General features: G+C 39.8%; 1 protein-coding gene across 1 annotated transcript in view; it reads left to right on the forward strand.

Annotated features, from left to right (window-relative positions):
• Positions 1-20,422, forward strand: part of ATP23 (ATP23 metallopeptidase and ATP synthase assembly factor homolog) — a 52,909-nt gene extending 32,487 nt beyond the window's left edge. Inside the window, exons 2-6 of the mRNA XM_069229051.1 lie at positions 3,323-3,368; positions 4,967-5,048; positions 11,970-12,107; positions 17,699-17,782; positions 18,867-20,422. Coding sequence (XP_069085152.1) covers positions 3,323-3,368; positions 4,967-5,048; positions 11,970-12,107; positions 17,699-17,782; positions 18,867-19,070 — 554 coding nt within the window. The 3' untranslated portion in view covers positions 19,071-20,422. The remainder of the gene's footprint in view (positions 1-3,322; positions 3,369-4,966; positions 5,049-11,969; positions 12,108-17,698; positions 17,783-18,866) is intronic.
• Positions 20,423-21,069: the final 647 nt, after the last annotated feature.

Here is a 21,069-nt window from a genome sequence, read left to right on the forward strand (position 1 = left end):
TCCTCACTGGCTCCCTGACCATCTCCCTGTCAGAACTGGTCACCTAACTTGGGCCGGAGTAGCCGACTACAACTCTTTCAAATGTTTTAAAAGTTCACAAACTGTACAGTTACCAATGCTTTTTTGTGCTTTATGTCCGAAAACTTCCGGTGGATTTTGCTCGTCCTGGAGTCTAAAAATTCCTAAAAATATAATCTTGTTTTTTTATAAATTGGTGTTGAATTTCGTTTGAGTTGGCGGACTTTATTATTGCTTTGTTTGGTGCTTCTAAATGCTTTACAGTAGTTCCTTGTTTAAGCCTTGCTGCTTAAAACTACAGCTACCCAGGGTTCAGCTAGAGGTTTTACAAACACGTCTTACTGGACCCAAGATGGTTTAGTGAGTGTATAATCCCAGAACACAACAACTATATTTCGAGATCCTGGACTTCGACTAATCCGATTACCAACTCAACCAATAACAAAACAAAACTTGCTTCGAAACGCATCACAGATAAAACATGGAAGGCTACATCAGAGTGAATGATCTCACAAAATTGGGTATGCATTTAAGATTTCGAGTGATAGTGCAAATATGGGTATGCACTTAACATTACTGGGTGATGCTGTGAATCTGGCTTTATGCTGAGGAGTAAGTATACGTGATAAATTTTCAGACACAATAACATAAAAAAATTAGAGCGTATGTGTAATAGCCAGATTTCCAGCTTTTTATTGGCTAGGTTGTCCCCACCTCCCACAATCATTTCCTGCCCTGAATCCTGGATTATTAAATGTCAATGGGAAGGCAGCACCCTCCCACAAAACATTGGTATGTGCCTGGGAGGGAAGCTGGGACTGGGAGAGCATTGTTATAAATGGTGCAGCTGGGCTGGGCTGGGCTGAGCTGAGAACAACTTCCCCTTGTTGTGTAGTATGGAATTTCTATAGGCAGTGTGTTCAGAGCAGAAAATGTTTGGAAGGATGCTTATCAGCACCAGTTCTGTTAGTTTGCTGGAGCAGCCCCTCTTTTTTCCAAACTACATAGAGCTATACAATTGACCTGGCTGCCTGTAGTTTACAAATTACTCCAAATTGCAACCTGCAGCAATTTATGATGCACATCTTCTGAGGATCAGTGAGAAATGGCTCAATTTGATAAGAGTGGTGTTGCTATCCGAAATAAGTATTTTCAAATTGGTGAGTGAGATTGTGCAAATATGAATATCCAATTATAATTACTAAGTAAGGGGTATATAACAGCTACCGTGAGTGATTTATAAGAAGTGGAACAAATCTGAATACACACTTAAGATAAATGAGTGGTGGTTCCAATCTTGCCTTTCAATCCAGTCTTCTGAGTTCTGGTTCAAGTCTGGGCACACACTCAATTGCTGTTGCACACATTGGTATGCACGAACAATGATGATGGTGCAAATCTAGGTATGTGCTAACAATTTGTGCTTGTGCAATTGGGTACATGCTGTAAGCCTTACTTGGGTGGTGGTGCTAATCTGCAATGCACGTGCAGATTAGCACCACCACCCACATTTCTTATGGCCTTGCTCCAGTGATCTATACCTAGACATTGAGCAGAGCATTTTATTTCATTAAAATATGATGGTATATTGGAAAAGAACAAAATACCCATGTTACATGTGCTCTGTTTTCAGAGTTTGCTGGCACTGATTCACAATCTGGATCTGTTAACGAAGAAGGCGCCTGCATTGCTAATACGAATTACGTGGGTGAAGAAACAGTGGCAGAAAAACTCCCCCCCTCGCACCCCTCCACCCACCACCTATGTGGGTCAGGGAGTGAAGTACCATGTACAAGCTGTTAAAGGGACCTTGCATGTCCGTTCTGAAAATTACATTGGTACCATAGCAGTAGTAATGCAATTGAGTATACCTCTACTCCTTTGTTACAGGAATAGTGGTATACAAGGCGTGCAGTTCTTGCATGGAATATTTTGCTTCAGCTATTCCTCTGTGAATGAGGGATGTGACGATGCACTTAACATAGCACCTCGTCAGCTACACCTCCTCAACCCCTTCCTTCACCTTAAGCACAGATTCTGAGCTCAGATGCCAAGTAATTTGTATAGCAGTTGATAAAATGGAGGCTTTCTCCATCTGCACCTGCGTAGATCAGAGAAATCCTCTTGAGAATATGGCCCATTGTCTATTAACTAGAAAGACCACCTGAGAAGCATTTAAATACAACGCACATTTTATTACTGAAAAATCAATACTTCTAGCTGGCCTGAAAATTGTGTTTATGATTTATTGTTTAGCTATGTCAAAGATAACACCTACGTTCAGAAACAACTATTTGAATGTTACGGCATATCAAGGAATCTTTAAAGTATCTCCCAAGAAATTCAAATGAAGACTTTGTTAAAATCTTTAGGAAGAAGCTATAGGTACAGAATTAGTTTTCTCTCTACATGCGAGATGAAATCAAGAAATAAAAAAGAAGATATAAGGATGTTAAGTGACGTTACGAGAAGGCCATTGATGATTGCTGTTTTCAATAACCTCAGATATAGAGAATTGGCGTAAGGCTGTTCAGATGGAGTGCATTTCATGGAAGCATAGTGTATGTGGCTTAGTTCAGTGATGAATCTAGAACAACTTTCAGTTTGAGTGTTCTAGGTATAGCAGTGTTCCCTTCACTAAGCCTAATTGAAGTATAGAACATACACTGAGGATCATGCAACAATTTCCCTTTCATATAGTCAGAAGGACCTGTCTGAGTTCTCAAATGAAATCTGTTCATTGTGAACAAGCTGCTGCAACGTTTCAGGCAAGGTACTCTTTATCAATTATCACCTTTGAATGAATTGGCTCCGTGGAAAATGAAGACCTGCTTAATAATGATTCCAAAGGCACCGATGAGGACGAGGGCCTCCCTGTCTAGCTCCTCAACATCCCATAAAAAACTATGAGTTCTAAACCAAACTTGTCCTTTAAAGCAGTGGTCCTCCTTCATTTCCATTTCAAATGCGATAAACACTGAGGGATGCTAAAGTGGACCGTTAATAGCTTAGTTTCCGCTTGAAGGACCTTCATCATCTCTGATGAAACAGTAGCAGCTCAGAAGCTAACAGTCTTGCTGCAAATAGTCATGGAGGATAATTTCCCATATACATTGATCTTCCTACTTCATTGTAGATGAATACTAAGTTTCTGAACCTTTATTTTCTGCTATAGTTTACAGTGTTAATGTGATCTGGCAATTGAATCTGAAAAAATATATATTTTAAATACTCTTTGCCCGTCAAATATTATGAGATTTGTCACGTAGTTCTTTCATTTGTTTTCAATTACCTTCTTTTTCAGGTCCATACGCGAAGCTTCTTCTTGATGCAATGAAGCAATCTGGTTGGTAAGGTATTTCTATATATAATTGCATTTCTAATGCGGGTTAATGTATTTTGCTCTCCAAATATGCTTCTAAAGTGTTCTAGATCAAATCATTTTACAGTGTGGTATGAAAGGGATTCAAAGTGTATTGAATAGGGACCATACAAGCCAGCAAGAAAGACTATTAAGTTACATATGGCAAGGAAATAGTTGTGCAGTACTTTAAAAATAATAAAATAACTTGAAATTATGAAACAGGATTCTGACCTCTGTTCAATAGTGCCCAACATATCTAAAAAATATAAGAGTGAAACCTCCGCTTTCCTCACTAGTCAGTATGATGGAAATTAATTGAAAGCATCAGTAGAGGAATAAAAGTTCAAAATAGTAGATTGTACTTTACTGGGAGTGTTGAGGAGGTGTGCAAGAACATTGGGCCAGATTCACTAAGTAAGAAAGAAATCACCTTTGCAAAAAAAGATCTTAAGCCAAAAGATTTTTTTTTAAACAGCAAAGATAGTAAATTTGATTTAAGAATGCCGATGCTCTGCAGCGCAGCAGAAAATTTACAGTGCTGGAAATTGGGCATTCCATTGTGTGGAAGCCACTCAAAATGTGGGAAACACCTACAAACCCCTACGTTGGTGAATGATTTGGTTCCAAGAAAATACACACAAGTTTACTTTAGTAAAAAGCTGGAAAATCACTTTCCATGGTGCTTTCCAGTATTTCCTGGTAGTGCATTTCAATGCTTCCTGGTGGTGCAAGGCAAGATATTTTTCCATGGGGGTAGAATAATGTGTTTCACTATGGAATACTTTACATTTATTCTAAATGTCGTTTTACATGTTTCTGCAATGCTTAAAACAGTGAATTGGGTGCATTGTGGACAGGAAGTACGCCGGAGTCGTATTTGCTTACTTCTGTGTGTACTACTGTTGCATGCTTGTTGTAACAAAATGTCTAAATCTCTGCAAGTTTATATACCAACGTCAATGAGTCATGCATTTATACTGTATGTTCTATGTTATCTGTCAACGTCTCTCTTAGTTCTGACAATCAGCACTGCAAATAAACAATCTGCCCACCAGAAATAAATGCCATATTAAAATAAATTTACTGGAGAAGAAGGAAGAACAATTATGACTCAACTTTCCTTTCTTGTGTATATTCAGTTGTCCATTTTACATTTCATTCCGCCTACTGCAGGCAAAATCCACTGAGCTACTTATAAGCCTTGCATAGTGTGCGCAATAGCAGAAATCATTAAACAATTACATTTAATATAGTCTCTGTTTGATTTCAGTGTAACCTTCTCCACGCATTGGTTAAATGGGTTATATGGACAAGTACAAGGAGGCTCTCAGAAGTTCAACGACATTCAGGTTAGGCCACAGTCCAGAGGTCCCCTTGTTAAGATGGAACCATGGCTAGGTGCATGTGTCCATGCAAAGTCCAGTATCAGGTCATTCATTCGGAATTCCATGATTAGGCAGTGGTCAAAAATTACCAGTCCGGGACAAACTATAAAATGGATGTGTATAGTCCATTTAAAGCTGTAAAAATATCCATAAGGGATTTGCACACCAATAATCTGACCTATTTTGTTCTTATATTTAGTACTGTGTTTAAAGATCGACATTTCTCATGTGAAGATTGTGATGGTTCCGTAAGTGGAGGTTTTGATGCTGCAACATCAGAGGTAAGTATTGTGCATGTTTCCTAAAATATCAGCGTATATTTCCTCTTAAAAACATGAACGTTTATACATTTAAACGGATACTTTATGCCATCTTATTAGGAAATTTCTTATGCATGTTTTTTAACTTATGGTCTAACCAAAACCACCATTTTCTTTAAGTTGCTGCTAACTGAGAAACAGCAGATACAGTCCCTCATCAAGTTGCTGCTCAGATTAAGCTTTAAATATCTTACTCCCACAAACAAAATTCAGAGCAGGCACATTTGCCCTGTGAACTAATAGCAGTCTGTCTTGATAATCCGAACACAAGCATTGATGCTTATTGTTATTTAATTTTCTGCTAAAAAACTGACTGTGGGCACAGCAACTTACATTTTTTTCTGTTTGGACAAACAGTACTATTGTGTACCTATTGAGAAACTTTAAATATTTTATAAACTGTACCAACACATGCATAGTAGTGAGACAGAATAATTGATAAATGTATTAATAGGCTCTATATTAGCAATTAAGGCTGATCCATTAAGGTCCGATAACTGTCCAGACTTTTCTATATTTGAACCTTTAAGGAATATCTGACTGGGATCCTCTTGGTACTGATTAGGTGTTAACTTTCCACTCACAATATCTAGAGTTTAACTCATCTGGGTTGATGCAGCAAATTGGGCTCCACCCATTTAGTCCCCCAGGATTTTTTCCATCTGACCTTTAATGGGGTGGCTACACGGGAACATCTGAACACACGTGACTACAATCTTGCGCCACCCGTTATCTGCAGTCTGTCACAGGTAGAAGGGGCTTCTCAGGGTTTGGTACTGACCTGAGTAGGCCTAATGTGAGTGGGAATTCATAATGTAGTGCTTACTGATGATCTGTGGTGTTTACACTGTATTACACAGTATTTACAAAATCTTCCCTAAAGTACGGTTTCCCTCAGTCACTGCTTAGGAAACCTTCACACCTATTATATGCAAAATACTGCCCAAACTTGTATGCCATCCTTGAAACTACTACCACTTGGTTACTGCATCCAGAGTAAGAATTTACAGTCCCTAACATCCCACATACATACCATATGACACTTAAAAAAAACATAGTTCCCTGGCTTATTGCAGAGTTAGATTTCAACTCTTTGTCCCTCCACTCCCCCCACTGGGCCAAGTTAACTACTTTGTTGTCCAGTAAAGGGGTCAAATGCCTCCACACACAATAGAGTAACTAACAGTGCTTGACTCCGTTCCTGGGAGAGGAAGGAATAGGTAGGAAATCTACATCTGTTAATTACCCTGAGCACTGCACCTAAGTGGTTGCAGCCTAGGCCCACTGGAAGGAAAGAGGTGGGTCAAATATTCAAAGCTAACACAGGAGGGGGATCGCTTTTGAAGTTTTGGTGGTAAGGAATCGGGAAGCTGTGTCAGCTAGGGGCAGAGCTGTGTCTTTCAGGAGAGCTCTTTCCATAGGCATCTTAAAGTCTCCATATTGGATCATCCCAAGATGCTCTGCGGGAAAGTTGGGAGGGGTGGAGTGATGATGTGGCACCTTCGAATTGGTCATAGACGACAACAGCAAAAGAATGCCCAGCTGGAAGGGAAAGACACCTGATGCACTCCAATGATGAATTGAAAGACTTTGACACCAGCTAACCCCTGGGGCTAGGATGGTGTCTCCAGGGCCAGTGCCACTGGCACTCTTAAGCTTCCTGAGGAACAGCTGGGGGGATGGGCCTGCTCTGGGCCCTGAATGGTTCCCTTTGAGACTTCTGTCAACTGACTGGTCTTGGACTCCACTGACCCTCAGGTGTTCTTCATGAAACCAGGGGGCTGTACGACCAGGGGAGTGTCGCAGCGAGGGTGTTTTGCTGGCTGGCTCTGGAGGAGAGAAGAGCACAAACCAAGCACATAGCACTCCTTCCCAAAATATCCCCAGGGTGAGCCAGGGCTCTGAGATCAACAGAAACAATTGTTAAATTTTAAATTTCCCACTGTCTGAGTGAGAAGGTAAGCATAAACCTCCCTCCTTCCCCTCTTCTCCTCCCCCCCCACAAAAATATTACTGCCTCTTGGGGCCCCCATCTCACCGGAGCTTGGAACAACAACTGTGATCTCAGGGACCCCATATCCAGGCACCACAAAGAATAAAGGGAATCAGCAGTCATGGTGTGTTGTTTTCCCTGTGTTTGGGAGTGGGTTGTGACTGCCCTCTTCCTCCCGTCCTGCACTCCTTGCGGGCATGGGAATCTGCCTGGCTGCCACCCTGGGCAGGAGCTCAGGGAAGGCTACTCCCATCCGCAAGAACTCAGAAGAAATTTGCCTGTTGCTGCGAGGCACCAAAAGAAATGGTGCTGACCGAGGAGTGGCATTGGGGTTGAAGAGGCCTAGGGGCTCCACACCCCGCAACTCCTCCCACCCTCCAAGGCCTCAATGATCCCGCCATTTGTGGGTGTCCGCTGTAGGGCCAGAACACCCAGAAATAGAAAGCAAACAAAAAAAGAACACAGCACGAGGCACCATTGGAGGGAAGAGTAAATAAAGGGACAAAGGCACCACTTTAATATTCCTAGATTGCACCCTGGAGTGCCCTATTATCCCTCTTTGGGGGCGGGGGGCTGAAAAGCACACATTTTGCCTTATGGTGTCCCAAAAAAAAAGGGGCAGGGGCACCACCAATGATTTATGAAGTGTGTTTGGTGGGCTGCTGGAGGTGCAGCATGCCCCCTGAAGTTTTGTTTTAGAAAGTAGCCATACCTTTACCAGGGGATTGATTTCCTGACTCCAGAAGATGTTTATCTTCAGTTTCAAGCTTTTGTTCTCAAGCTCTGGAGTGCGAGGACCCATTTTAGTTGGTCCTGTGCCTGCAATAGTAGTTTAATTTAAGTAAAGGTAGACTCAGAGAAACATTTTTGTATCTTAATTCTTTGTCACGTTGTTGACATAGCGATGTTTTTAATGCCTTTGAGTAGTACAGTTCCCTCAGACTTCCGTGGTGGTATAATGTTGAATCTAATGTGGTTACTTATGCTGATGTGGTGACACCCTGACAAACCCAGTACGTCTGCCCTATTGATAATGACACCGCCTTATACTGTCATATTGCATCTGTTATAGCTGGGGGTATTGAGATTATGAGGTTCAGGACCCACCAACTGGGAAATGATTTATTAAGTAGTTGTGTTGCATGCCAGAGAATTGGGGTTACTAGCCCACACCAGCTCCCCGGATTAGGAGTTGGACTGCTCTGGTTTGCTACCCAGATAGTCAAGTGCTACATTGGGACCTCCACTGTGGACTTATTACTGGTTAGAGACTCACATGCTTTGCAACTCGTAAACCAATTTCATTGTGCTATGAAGTATCCATAATAAGACGGATATTGAATCAAATAAGGATTTATAAAGCGGAAACCACCTGTGAGGGTCTCAAAGTGCTGGAGTAGTTAGCTACTTAGTGGTGCTCTGTTCATTCAACCAGCCATGTGTCGGGCCCTTTTCTGAATTCCTGGAGCGTTGCAGCTATCCTGAGGTGCAGGGGAAGGTCATTCCAGGCTTTTGCCTCCAGGTGAGAAAAGGGGCGTCCTCAGCTGTTGGATCAGGGGATTAGCGGGGGTGTCTGGTCAGTTGGTGGAAGGTCATTTGTTTGTTGATGTATGCTGGTCCTTGTTGTGCGGGGCTTTGTATGCATGCACCAGCATCTTGAACTGACATCTCTTCCCGATCAGGAGCAAGTGTAGCTTCTTGAGGTGCGGGGTAATTTAAGTCTGTCTTAAGCGGTCAAGGAGAAGTCTTGCCGCTGACTTTGTATTGTCTATAGTCTCTTCAGGAGGCTTGCATTGATTCCTACGTAAAGAGTGTTATTGTAGTCCAACCTGCTGGTTACGAGTGCTTTAGTGATGGTCCTTCTTGTGTTGATTGTGAGCCACCAGAAGATCTTAAGGAGCATGCATAGGGTGTGAAAGCAGGCAGATGACACTGCGTTTACCTGTTTCTGCTTGGATAGCTTGCTGTCAAAGATGATGCTGAGGTAGCGGGCGTGGGGAAGGGCAGAGTTCAGCAGGCCACAAAGTGTTGTTCCATGGCGAGGTGCTGTTCACAAAAATGAGGACTTCTGTCTTGTCTGTGTTCAGCTAGAGACAGTTAGCCTTCATCGTACATCGGTGGAAGTTGGTTCTGGTGGTGAAGGGGTCTTCTGACAGCGAGAGGATGAGCTGGGTGTTGTCGAAATATGAGATGATGTGTCTGTGCAATCTGACAGTGTTGGACGGGGTCTTGTATGTGTTAAAGAGGGTGGGGCTGAGAGATGACCCTTGTGGAACGCCACAAATGATCTTGAGTTCTGAGGTCAGTTGTGGGAGACGGATTCTGTGGGTTCTTCCGGTAAGGTATGAGGCAATCCATTTGACGGCATCAGCCTGGATTTCTATTTGGTGGAGCCTTTTGATCAAGGTGTGGTGGAATCATTGTTAAAGGCATCTGACTGGTCCAGGAGGATAAGGGCTGCTGTCTCTTCGATTTCAAGGAGGGCCCTGATGTCATTGGTGGCTGCGATCAGAGCTGCCTTAGTGTGGTGGTTGGCTCTTAATCTGGATTGAGAGGAGTCCATGAGGTTGTAGCGTTCCAAGTGTTTGGTGAGTTGCTGGTTGATTGCCTTTTCTAGAACCTTTGCTGGAAAAGGAAGCAGGGAGATAGGCCGGTAATTCTTCAGACCTGCTGGGTCAGAGGATGGTTTCTTCAGGACGGGTCTCACTTCAGCGTATTTCCAGTCCATAGGGAAGGAGGCCGTCGGGATGGAGGTGTTCAGGACTTTCTTGAGATCGTTGCCAATCGTCCGGCTACTGAGGTTGAAGATGTGGTGGGGGTATGGGTCAGTGGATGCTCCAGAGTGTATGGAGTTCATGATGGAGCCTGTGGCTTGAGCTGTGAGAGGGGCCCAATAGGCGAGCAGGTGTTCAGGGTTTGTGTTCGTGGGTGCCAGTAGGCTGATACTGTTGCATACAGGGCATTGGAGTTTAAAGTTCTCATAGTAATCTGAAACAGCCTTACTCTTGTTGTGGAAGAAGTCCGCCAGCTTCTCACACAGTTCTTGGGGGGGGGGGAATGGTGTTCCTGGTGGCTGCGGGGTTGGAGAACTCCTTCATGATGGTAAAGAGCTCCTTGCTGTTGTTTGTGCTGGCTTCAATGTGGACTGCTAGAAGTGTATGTATGGACCGCACTATATAAAACCCCAAAATATATAGTTAATGCTTTAATTGGCAGAGAGGGTTTGCTGGCCTTCAGCTCTACAAATTTCAAAACACTTTGTGTGAAACTTGGCAAATTTTAAGAAATTTGTGAATTTCTGTTAAATTGTAACAGAAAATATTTAGTGATAGTAGGAAAGGTATTGGCGTTTGCAATACTTAAATACAACCCTCAAGTTGATTTCTTGTGATTTTCTATTTTCCAACCAATTTTTTTTACTGAGAATTAAATTCATTTTTATAGGAAGACAATCTACAAAAATTGGAAATTTTGCAAATGCTCAATTTTGAAAAAGACGTTAAAATTTCAGTAATGTGATGTATTTCGCTGCATCACATCAACAGTGTATAATTGTTTTCAAAAGGCGAAAATGAGACCCTGTTACATTTTAATTCAAAGATCTTCTCTGAGCAACAAAAATATACTTTACAAAGTTAATTCTTTTAGAAGACCAGGGAGTTGAGGAGGGTGGTGGAGTAATACACAGAGATTATATCGGTAAAATCAGAAAGGTCGAGGATACCAAATCTGTTTCACACTTGTTTGTACATGTTTGGGTAGCACAATCCAACAAGCCCATCGTTAAGTTTAAGAGAACATCATTGTTGCAACCGGTGCGTGTGGCAGTGAGAGATGAAATTATGACACTGAAGAACCTAAATGCAATTGAATTTAACTTCTTTAAGAGCTTGAAATTGATTAAAGAAACACTTCCCAAAAGCAGGGAGAAAGATATAGAAATGTAGGACTTTACATAAAATGCAGGCATTCCTAGCATTTCTTTTTTAATTTACTATATGATTTGAAAAGCCTCACTTCTCAGTAAGGCTGTTTCAGATTAATATTGGTTAGCAGTTTTATGTGGATTGCGCACCCTGTCCTCTGGGAAAGTACTGCAATTTAATACAGATGTTACTCAAACCTTAAAATGTCATACCATATTCAAATCCTTGGCGTTTTGGTATTGTTATTGTTGTTAATATTGTTATTATTATGCCACACAAGTTATTTTAGGGGAGAAATATTCTCTTGTCTTGTCGAAATGTCTCCCTCACTGTCGCCTTTGGCCACCTTTTCCCATCTGATCATGCTGCCCTCGCCTATTTCACAGACATAAAGGTCCACAGAGACCTTCACTGGCCTACATCTCTAAAGATTTAGTGGGACTGGAGCAGAATAATTTACATGCCGGAGTGTTCCTCAGAAAAGATTAATACGTATAACTCAGCTAGTTTTTCCAATGCCTGGCTTGTTAGAAAAAAGTCTTTTTCATCAGGACAGGTTGCTCCTGCAATGGACTAAGTCATCACGAATGTTACTGTGCTCAGATTAATTCTTGACCTTAAAATGGACTTGGACTTGCCTGATGCAGAATTTCTTTTAAAATTTCCCTAAAAAAACATGCTTTTTAATTCAATGACCCTTTCAATTACCTCTGCCTCTCATGCATGATTCGGAGTGTAAAAACTACATCGAAAGTACTTTTTAAAATTTGTAACTCACCTTCCTAATGTGCCTTTTGTTGCCATTCATAGTATTACTGCTGAGTGTTATCTGTTGAACTCTCGCTACATACTTTATGTTCAAGAAAACAAGCAAGACAATAATTATACATTTAAGTTCACTGTTTAATGTTTTGAAATAGGCAAACAAAATAATCAGATCTGTATTTCTTTAATTTCGATTAGATCGTATTATGCCAAAATAACATTCATGGGCAGTCTCACATGAATAGAGTGGTAACGCATGAGCTGATACATGCTTTTGACCATTGTCGAGCACATGTGGATTGGTTCAACAATGTCAAGCACCTTGCCTGCTCTGAGGTAAGTGTGGTGTGTAACGGCATGTTTATACATTTCTGTGGGCAGTGAAAGGTGATTTCTTATGGATTAAAGATGAAATTTAGCAAGTACATTTTCAGATTGAAAATTAATAATGATGCCCATAACCATTGTTAGGAAAAATAAATTGCCCCAATGCCACAACCTCTTAAATGTAACTAAAAAGGTCGTTTTCATTTTTTAAAGATTTCCCATATCGAATATCCCAGATTAGTATATTATTTACATGTCTGCACATTCTGTGGAGGAAATTTTACTTTGTGCTGCAAGACTGTGTATTACCGTTCTGAAATTGTTATACTTCTTCTATATTGTGATATTACTGAACACAATGTTGTAGGAGAAAACAGGTAAACAGTGGTTTTAAGTTTCGCAAGCAGAGATAATGGTAGGTTCTCTCCGGCAATAGTCTATTGTGTATAGGAAGAGGGAACCCTATTTTGAATATTCTTCTGCACTGAGTTTTCCATTAACCAACTCTTATCTTCTCTGCATTACCCCATCCATATACAGGGAGTGCAGAATTATTAGGCAAATGAGTATTTTGACCACATCATCCTCTTTATGCATGTTGTCTTACTCCAAGCTGTATAGGCTCGAAAGCCTACTACCAATTAAGCATATTAGGTGATGTGCATCTCTGTAATGAGAAGGGGTGTGGTCTAATGACATCTTGCATCATGAGTCTTGCTAAAATGTAAGACTGTATCTTGGGCTTTCCAGATACAGTTCCTTCTGAACACTGTAAGTCAGCAGTGTGAGTTGACACTTGTGCCCCTTGGTCTGTTAGTCTAGACATCAGTTTCTTCAAATAAGAAAAAAAGGTGAGCCCACAAGGTTCAAATAGAGAGGTCAGCTGGAACCAAGTGTGAGATTGTGACTGATACTCCTAGTTCGAAAGCCGACAACCAGCAGAGAAGGCTTATAAGTAGCATGATCTAGCTTTACACTTTGATATTTTACACAATAGTAGGAAAAATAAAAGATGGATCCACTTAATAGAGCCTATCATTTGCAGGTGTTTAAAAATTGTGTTTCATGACTGTTGATTGCTTCTAATGATATGAAGCATGGTGCATTTGCAAATACCAACGAAGGGAAAGAGATATTCAAATTAATGTTCTATTTAAAGCTGATTCAACCCTGGTACTGAAATCTGAGATGGAATTAAATTCACAGGGAATTAGGCTAGTGCCAAGAGAAGAAATACATTCTGATAAAGAGAATACCTTCCTTGTTCATCATGCATGGCTAAGTAGTTTCATTTCCATAGATTGTCTGTGAGGCACCAGAGAGTAGCCCAAAGAAGACTTATCAAGGTAATTTCAAAGTTAAGCAAACAGTACAAGTTCAGAATGTAATAGATTTTCCTGCCTTGAAACTGACCATGTGGGCACTGTTCTTATTTCAGTATCACGGACTAGGGAAGGGATACACCATATAGCCTAGGGTTAATCTTATAGAAGATCCATGGATTAAGGAGACTGATGGATAAGGACTGTTGGAATCAAATGATACAATACATTCTATAGTTTGCTTACAGGAAACCTGGCTTTCTAGGAATATTACCTCTTTTAATGAATTCTTGCAAAACTGTTGTGAGGCTCAATATAAAAGCCCAGGTCGGGCAACTGGGGGACTATTAACATTAGTTTCCACAGAAATTGCCAAACAACTTACAAATGTAAAAACAAAATGCCAATGGTTGCAAGCGATTAATATATATTTTTAATCTAATAATGTCTATTATGATTCAATGTTAGTCGTAAATGTAGATTGGTTCGACAAGCAGTCAAGTGGGGACGAGGTATGATGGTTCTGGGAAGGCATCTGCAATTTGTGAGTGATTAGAAAAGAAGCCTCTGTTATGACTATGGGGAATTTTAATATGTGTTTAAATCCAGCTAGGACAATATAGACCAGGCAGATCTGGAGTCCTGTAATATATTGATAGCAAAGCTCACAAACTGCTCTCCGCAAAAACTGTCTAATAAAATGCAAAAGGTGATAGCAGACTTAGGATTTATTTGTTTTCATAGTAGAACTCCATCCGAGTTGTCGGCTAGCCAAACCTTTCCAGCAGGCACTTTACAAGGTCCTATTGACTGTCTTTATTCAGATATGGTTCTGTGACCTTTGCAATAATGTTCAGATCCTGCAGGTGAGAAGGAATAATCACTGGTCCTTATAGAGTGGGCTAAAACTTGTAACTGTGATTAAGGACCAAGTATTGCCCTTGCAAATTGAGTACTCAATGCGTTTGACTCCTGGAATAAATGAATGGCATCTTGCCCTTTTATCAAAGCTTCAGTTGTCACTAGACCTGGGAAATAATGCTGGTAGCAAAGATATATTGGGTTGGTATAATAGAGTAGTACTTAAAGTGACTGACTTAGATTTCACTAATACAGAATACACAACCCCCACACACAACTGATAGTAAGGCACCTCTTATTGGTTGGATTGATTTTCAGTGCCAAGAGCTGGAAAAACAACTTAGAAAATTAAATAAATACAAGGGAGTAGGAACAAATACAGCAAGAGAAGTTTCCATTCAGAGAATGAAAGTGGAGAGTGATTAATTAATTAAAGAAAGGAAGGTGGTGATTTATAAACCTAATTGGGATAGGATATCATCTGTAATAGCGCTAAAGGATATGAAGAAAGTCTGACAAAGGAAGGAGTAAGTAAAAGTAAGACTGCTTTGAGCTTCAAACTTTCGGCGGAAGCCAGGATTGGCTTCTTGTTGGAGTTGGATTCGGTTGAAAAGGAGTCTGTTAATGGAGACTGGGTTGTTCCGGATGAAGATCTTTTATGTTATACTTCTCTGTCGGCAATAAAAAAGGCCTTAGCTGGTATAAATCTTACCAGAGCTGCTGTTCCAGATAATGTTCTGGCTATTATAGTTAAATCCAACGCAGACTGGTATGCCGGTTTTTCTATTTCGCTTTTAATGGATTTTTAAATAAGGGGAAATTTCCAGAGTGTGGGAAAGGTGCCATAATTAAACCGATTTATAAAAAAAATATCCTTTAATCCCAGAAATTCCCACTAGATTAGTTTAATTGATATAGGGGAAAAATATTTGCCAAGCAAATCCTTTTGTATTTGAAGGGTTGGATTGAGCACCACAGTTCAGCACCAGTTGAGCAGGGTGGATTTAAGAGTGAACATTGCACCAGAGAGCATTGTTTTAGTCTTTGAGCTCTGGTACATAAAGCAATTAAAACAAGAGAAAATGTATTTTGTTGTTTTGTTGATCTATCGTTCTGCTTTTGATTTAGTTAGGAATTTGCTTAAGCAAAAATTGGCAGCTATCGATATTCCCAAGTCTCTTCCCGCTGTGCTGAAAGAACTACACCATAATAATTGGGCATGGGTGGAGTTGGATACAGATGGGACCCTCTCACGGAAAACCCCAATACACAATGGCCTTCGGCAGGTTTGTGCTTTGGCTTCCACACTTCGCCCTATACTTGGCAGACCTGCCCACATGTTTAAGTATGTCATGCTCCTTTTCCCCCAGGAAATCCAGTGTCTATTATATGCTGATGATCTTGTACTTTTGGATGTGACCCATGTGGTCTTGCATAGGAAATTATAATTGTTTAACAACTATTGTAAAGCAAATTACCTAGTTATAAATAGAAGAAGCCCCCACATACAAATATTTGGCCATGATGTTCTCAAATAATTTGCATTGGAAATCCCATCCTGGCTCCCTAATAGTTAGAACCTCTACATCTGTGAGGGCATTAAAGAAATTTAAGAGAGAATCAGGCGGTCCTGAACTTTTCCCGGTTGTTGTGGCCTAGAAGGCTAGAGCCTCTTCAAATGCTGTATGTCACAGAAATTATAAGCCTCACAACATGACTGGAATAAAATGCACTGCAGGTGTTTAAGAAAATCTCTTGAGGCTTCCTTCATCTTTGATACAGACTATTCATATAGAACTCGGGCTAACATCATGTAATTTTACCTCTCACAATATAACAATACGATTCTTGCAAAGACTGCTAATAAGCACAGTAGATAAAGTATAATTGCTCTGTATGAAAGGCACTTGTCATAGTGAAATGTGTTGGGCAAGAGATACTAGGCGCCTGTTAAATGAATTGGTGCTCCTGCTAAATATTTTAAAAAAATTGCAGTTTTTATAAATCAGTAAAAAGTAACTTAAGGTAGAGGCCGCAGTACAGTCTAGAGACAAAGATTTCTGCTACCTTAACACAGATTTCAAAGCTGTATTTAAGGAATGCATGGCAGGAAGCCACAAACTACCCATATTTCTCAGAGCTCCCTAACTCATTTTGACAAACAGCGATATTAAAATTTCGGATGGGTCTATATGTTGGATTTTCCGAGTCCTTTGATAGTGGGAGAATGATAAATACGGAAGGCTTTTGTGAGTGTGGGTTAAAAATGAAATGCTCTAGTATACATATTTTAGTAGATTGCCTATATTTTGTCAATCTCAAGCAGCATTTAATCAGACCTGTTTTAAACAAATATAGCATAGTATAAGAACGTTTGTCAGAACCCATAAAAATGTAATACGAGTTGCTATTTTTAGATGTTGCCTGTTCTAAAGATAGATTTTTAGAAGCTATAAACAGGTGGAAAAGTAAGGGAGAAGGAAATAATTTCTGTTAGAATGGGAGTTATAATGGTATCTTAGTTGGGTGGCAATTACATTGTAAATAACTGGCATCCGGTGTTTAACCTGGTATTATTAACTATATTAAATTTGTTATTGTATGTATTTATGCACAGTTATATTGAGTGGAAGAATTTGAAACATGTTTGATTACAATTTTAGTTTAAAAACAAAGTGTGATCCAAACTAAGAACTAAATAAGCTTCGATTGTTAACAACAACAGATGTACGGATTGGTTAAGTTTTCATTTCCTGCCTGATATCTTGAAACTTGACCTTGACTCATTATGTTGCCTTTGCCTCATACTTTGTGTTTTTGAGGTTCTTGTATGCAGTAAGTATGATGGATCCGGACAAAAGCATAGGGAACTGTTATGCACCATAAGAACACAAGAAACCCTTAATATATTTTCTTTACTTTATCACCATTCTTTCTTGTTCACCAGAAGGCACGGTTGTTGGAAATAATTGTGAGGGATAGTTGGGATTAATGGCGTGCAGGAGGTATTTGGGCCCTCGACGCTTTAAACCACCGATTTTAGGCCTCCCTTTTAGCTCTACCAACATTTCTACTCAATATTTTATCTTCTTTCATACAGAACATACAGCTGAACATCAATAAAGAAGAAATGAGAACTGTTAATTTTTTTTTGCCTTTATGATTTTTTACTTATGCTTGCATGTGCTAATCTATCTTACCCATTCACAGAAATTTGAAAACTTCCTTTTTAAAGTTGTGTTTCTAAGAGCAGAGAAGTATAATCGCCTTTTTGTATTCGTTGTGAAAGTGTTCACACTTCTCAATTAAATACGCACAGTTTACTTCCAGATGTAGATATTCATTCTTTATAACTAGCTATAAAACAGTGCGTGTTTCTGTTCTAGATGGCTAATGTGTCACTGCTGCTTTTCCCAGATTCGTGCTGCAAATCTCAGTGGAGACTGCTCCCTTTCAAGTGAGGTGTCCAGGTTTAAATTTGGATTAAAAGGGCACCATCAGGTTGGTGTATGCGTTTCTGGATACTAATTAATTACTCAAAACGGTTCTTAAATGTATGTTTTTATATCACCAGGCAGTTTGCATGAGTAATATGTAAAAACGTTTGTTAAAACTATTTGTATTAAAAATGTATTCGATTAACAGATTTTTGCACTTTCTCAAATTGAAGACATCAAATATGTTTATAAACTTCTGCCTGATACACAGAATTATGTGTTCCTTTTGCTTAGTTTTTCTTATTTAAGGGATTAATTGAACCTACATACAATCTGGTTGACATCACTGTACAAAACCACATTTTCCGATCGATCTTACAATAACTAATCTTCTGGTCTCCTCTTACTGATGTGTCCCTAAATCTTGCTCTAGAAATGCAGCTGAAATTCTTGACATTTAAGCAACTTGCATAATTTGGTGAGGTATTACTAACCAAACACATTTTTATTTCTTGTTTTATTTAACAATGAAAACTTATATTGCTGAAGTCCTTCAGCATCACAGTGACTGACAAAATGTGACAGAGGTCGATGCAGCTGTGGGTGGGGGAGGGGGAGTTTAGGACATCCTTATTCCCGCCTCCAAAATATATGAAAAAGCTCCTCCCTCCCAATCTCTATTTGCTTCTGTCCTAGACCTGTTGTGGCGTTTCTGTACACGATATATGCCATCTGTGTTTACTGAATCCCCATCCTTTTGATTTGGACAGCAGACTACGGGTTTTAACAGCATGGCACTCACCACAAAAATGTTACCTTACATGTAACCTTACCTGGCTTTCATATAAATTCCGGCTGGGCATTTGAAGGTATAATCTTTTTTTTAGCTGACTTTACAAGGATGGCCACGCCACCAGACTGTAGCAAATGAAACCTAAAGAAGTGGTGTTGGCACCACTTAAACTACTCTTGCAGCTGCCCATTCTTTCTCAGCTGTACAATCATTGTATCTGTTTGTCCTGAATGAGTTCTGGAGCAAAAAGCCTTGTCTTTAAGCAATGTTGCAATACCGATAATTGCCTTTCCATGTTGCATGCTATAATAAAATGAATTCACTCTACTTATCTTTCTCTTGCTTTGCTGCTCAGGTTTGTGTACGAGACCGAGCCCTTCGATCAATTTTGGCAGTTCGAAAGGTGAGCAGGGAAACTGCAGAAAGAGCAGTGGATGAGGTCTTTGAGTCCTGCTTCAATGATCATGAACCCTTTGGGAGGATCCCACACAACAAAAATGATGCCAAGTATGCTTACAGGGAATTTCAGAATCGCAATCGATATTATGGAAATATATGAAGAAATCACTGTATGCAGTGCCAGAACTTTGAAATTCGAGCTGACAGACTTGTGCTCACACCCTGTAAACAAAACCGTTGTCAGAAGCTGAATGAGCCAATTGTCCCAGAACTGAGTGGTCAAAAATCTGTATGGGTATTAACAAAAGTGAAGAAATGGAAATAAACCTCTGCAACAAATACATTTTATCACCACTCTGTACAACCTTTAAATCTGATGGCCCAAATGTATTAGAAGCCAGTAGCCCCGAACTTGGTCATATCATTTATAACGTGAACAAAGCATAAATTGATTAAGATTGTCCATAGTGTTGGCTTCTGGTTACACTTTCAGAATGGATTTTAAAAATGATGTTGATCATGGTTCCTGGTGAAATGTGGCTAACATGGTCATTTTAGCACCAGTTTGTATACTTCACACTTGTCTGACAGGAGGCTTTTTTTGTGTTTACACTCACTTCATCATGTGGTGGATTAAAAGTATACCAACACAGTTAAATGTTGCTGGGTATTCCTGTCAATCTTAAAACAAAACTAAGCAACTAAAACTAAATAGTTCCACTCTTTTAGTTATTTGGAAGAGCAGTCTTCCACTCTATAGGTGTACTTTACAGGCACATCGTCAGATGTGAACTTTCAAATGACACATTCATTTTTAAGCATTTTTCTGCTTTTGTAAAATCATCATCATTTTTTTTAAAGGATAGCCGCACTACTATAATTTGTACTGCACACGTTTTGCAAGTGACAAGGGAAAGTCTATGGAAATCAGTGCTTAAACTCCAGTTCTTGTAACTATCCCTCATTCCGATGGAAACTTCTAATCAATGAAAATTCCATACCCTGTAAGTACTTAAGACTGTTGTAAATGTACTTATGGTTTACAGATTTCCAATGCAAATACCAGCTAACTGCTAATGGGTGTTGTGTGTGTTTTCATTTTCGCAGACAATACTGCCGGTGGTACTTTGTAATGTATGCTCCTTACCATTTATCATTCATATTAAGAAGTGTGTGAGTTCTAAAATCCTTGTATGACTGATGTCAATTAAAATGTTTCCATCAGCTTAAATCATGTAAGAGATTTAGGGCATAACGACTTCATTAGCAAATATATGAACATATTTTCAAATGAAGCTTCGTGGTAAATTGACAGATGTAATCCTTACTTTATCCTTAGAAGTGAACATGTCTTTGTACCAGTGTGATGGAGTTTAGTGGATTAATGCTTTGTTTTCAGTGTGCTCTGTGACGTGGTCACTGGATCTACTAATCCTTTCATCATTCTAATGGCGATAAAACGAGCAGCATCGATTCAGGTAACAATAAAGGTCTGTTATGAGAGAAATGAAACTGCTTTGACAGTAAATCTGTGTGAAAAAACACACCCACACCCACCCACACAGACACACACTCTCTCTCACATTACGTATTATATTCTGAGATCATCCCCACAAAAAAGGAGACTAATGTGTTTTTGGAAGGAGTCTAATTAGCACTCACATTTACCTCCCACAGGTGGTAGGTGTGAGCGGCAAGGCTGGTGTGGGGCAGGGGTGGAGTCGAGGTGGGGAAGATTGCAGTAGGAAGGCGAGGATGTAGCCTGGCAAGGAGAGGCATGTATTAGGAGTGGGACAAATGGGGCCAGTCTCCAGTTCTAGCAAAAGACTCAAGCAGTTTTACCAGCTGGATCTTCTAGCCAGTAAAATCAGATAAAGTGTTCCTACAGCAGGGAAATTCAAGCACATAAACACTAGGCATTTTATAATTGAGCAGAATAGTATCTCACCCAGGGATACTGCTCCAATATACTTGCAATAAGACAGTATGCAACATAATACATTTTGTCTTGATATCAGTGCCATCTAGTGGAATTCTAAAATAACAGTTACATATTTTTTATATTTCTGGAACTTAAATTTTGCCGAGATTCTTTACTTGCGTTATAAAAATGTGAATTTATAATGAGATAAGGATAATTCCTAATTTCCATGGAACGT

Source organism: Pleurodeles waltl, chromosome 4_1 (genome assembly GCF_031143425.1).
Source record: "Pleurodeles waltl isolate 20211129_DDA chromosome 4_1, aPleWal1.hap1.20221129, whole genome shotgun sequence".
Taxonomy (NCBI): Eukaryota; Metazoa; Chordata; class Amphibia; order Caudata; family Salamandridae; genus Pleurodeles; species Pleurodeles waltl.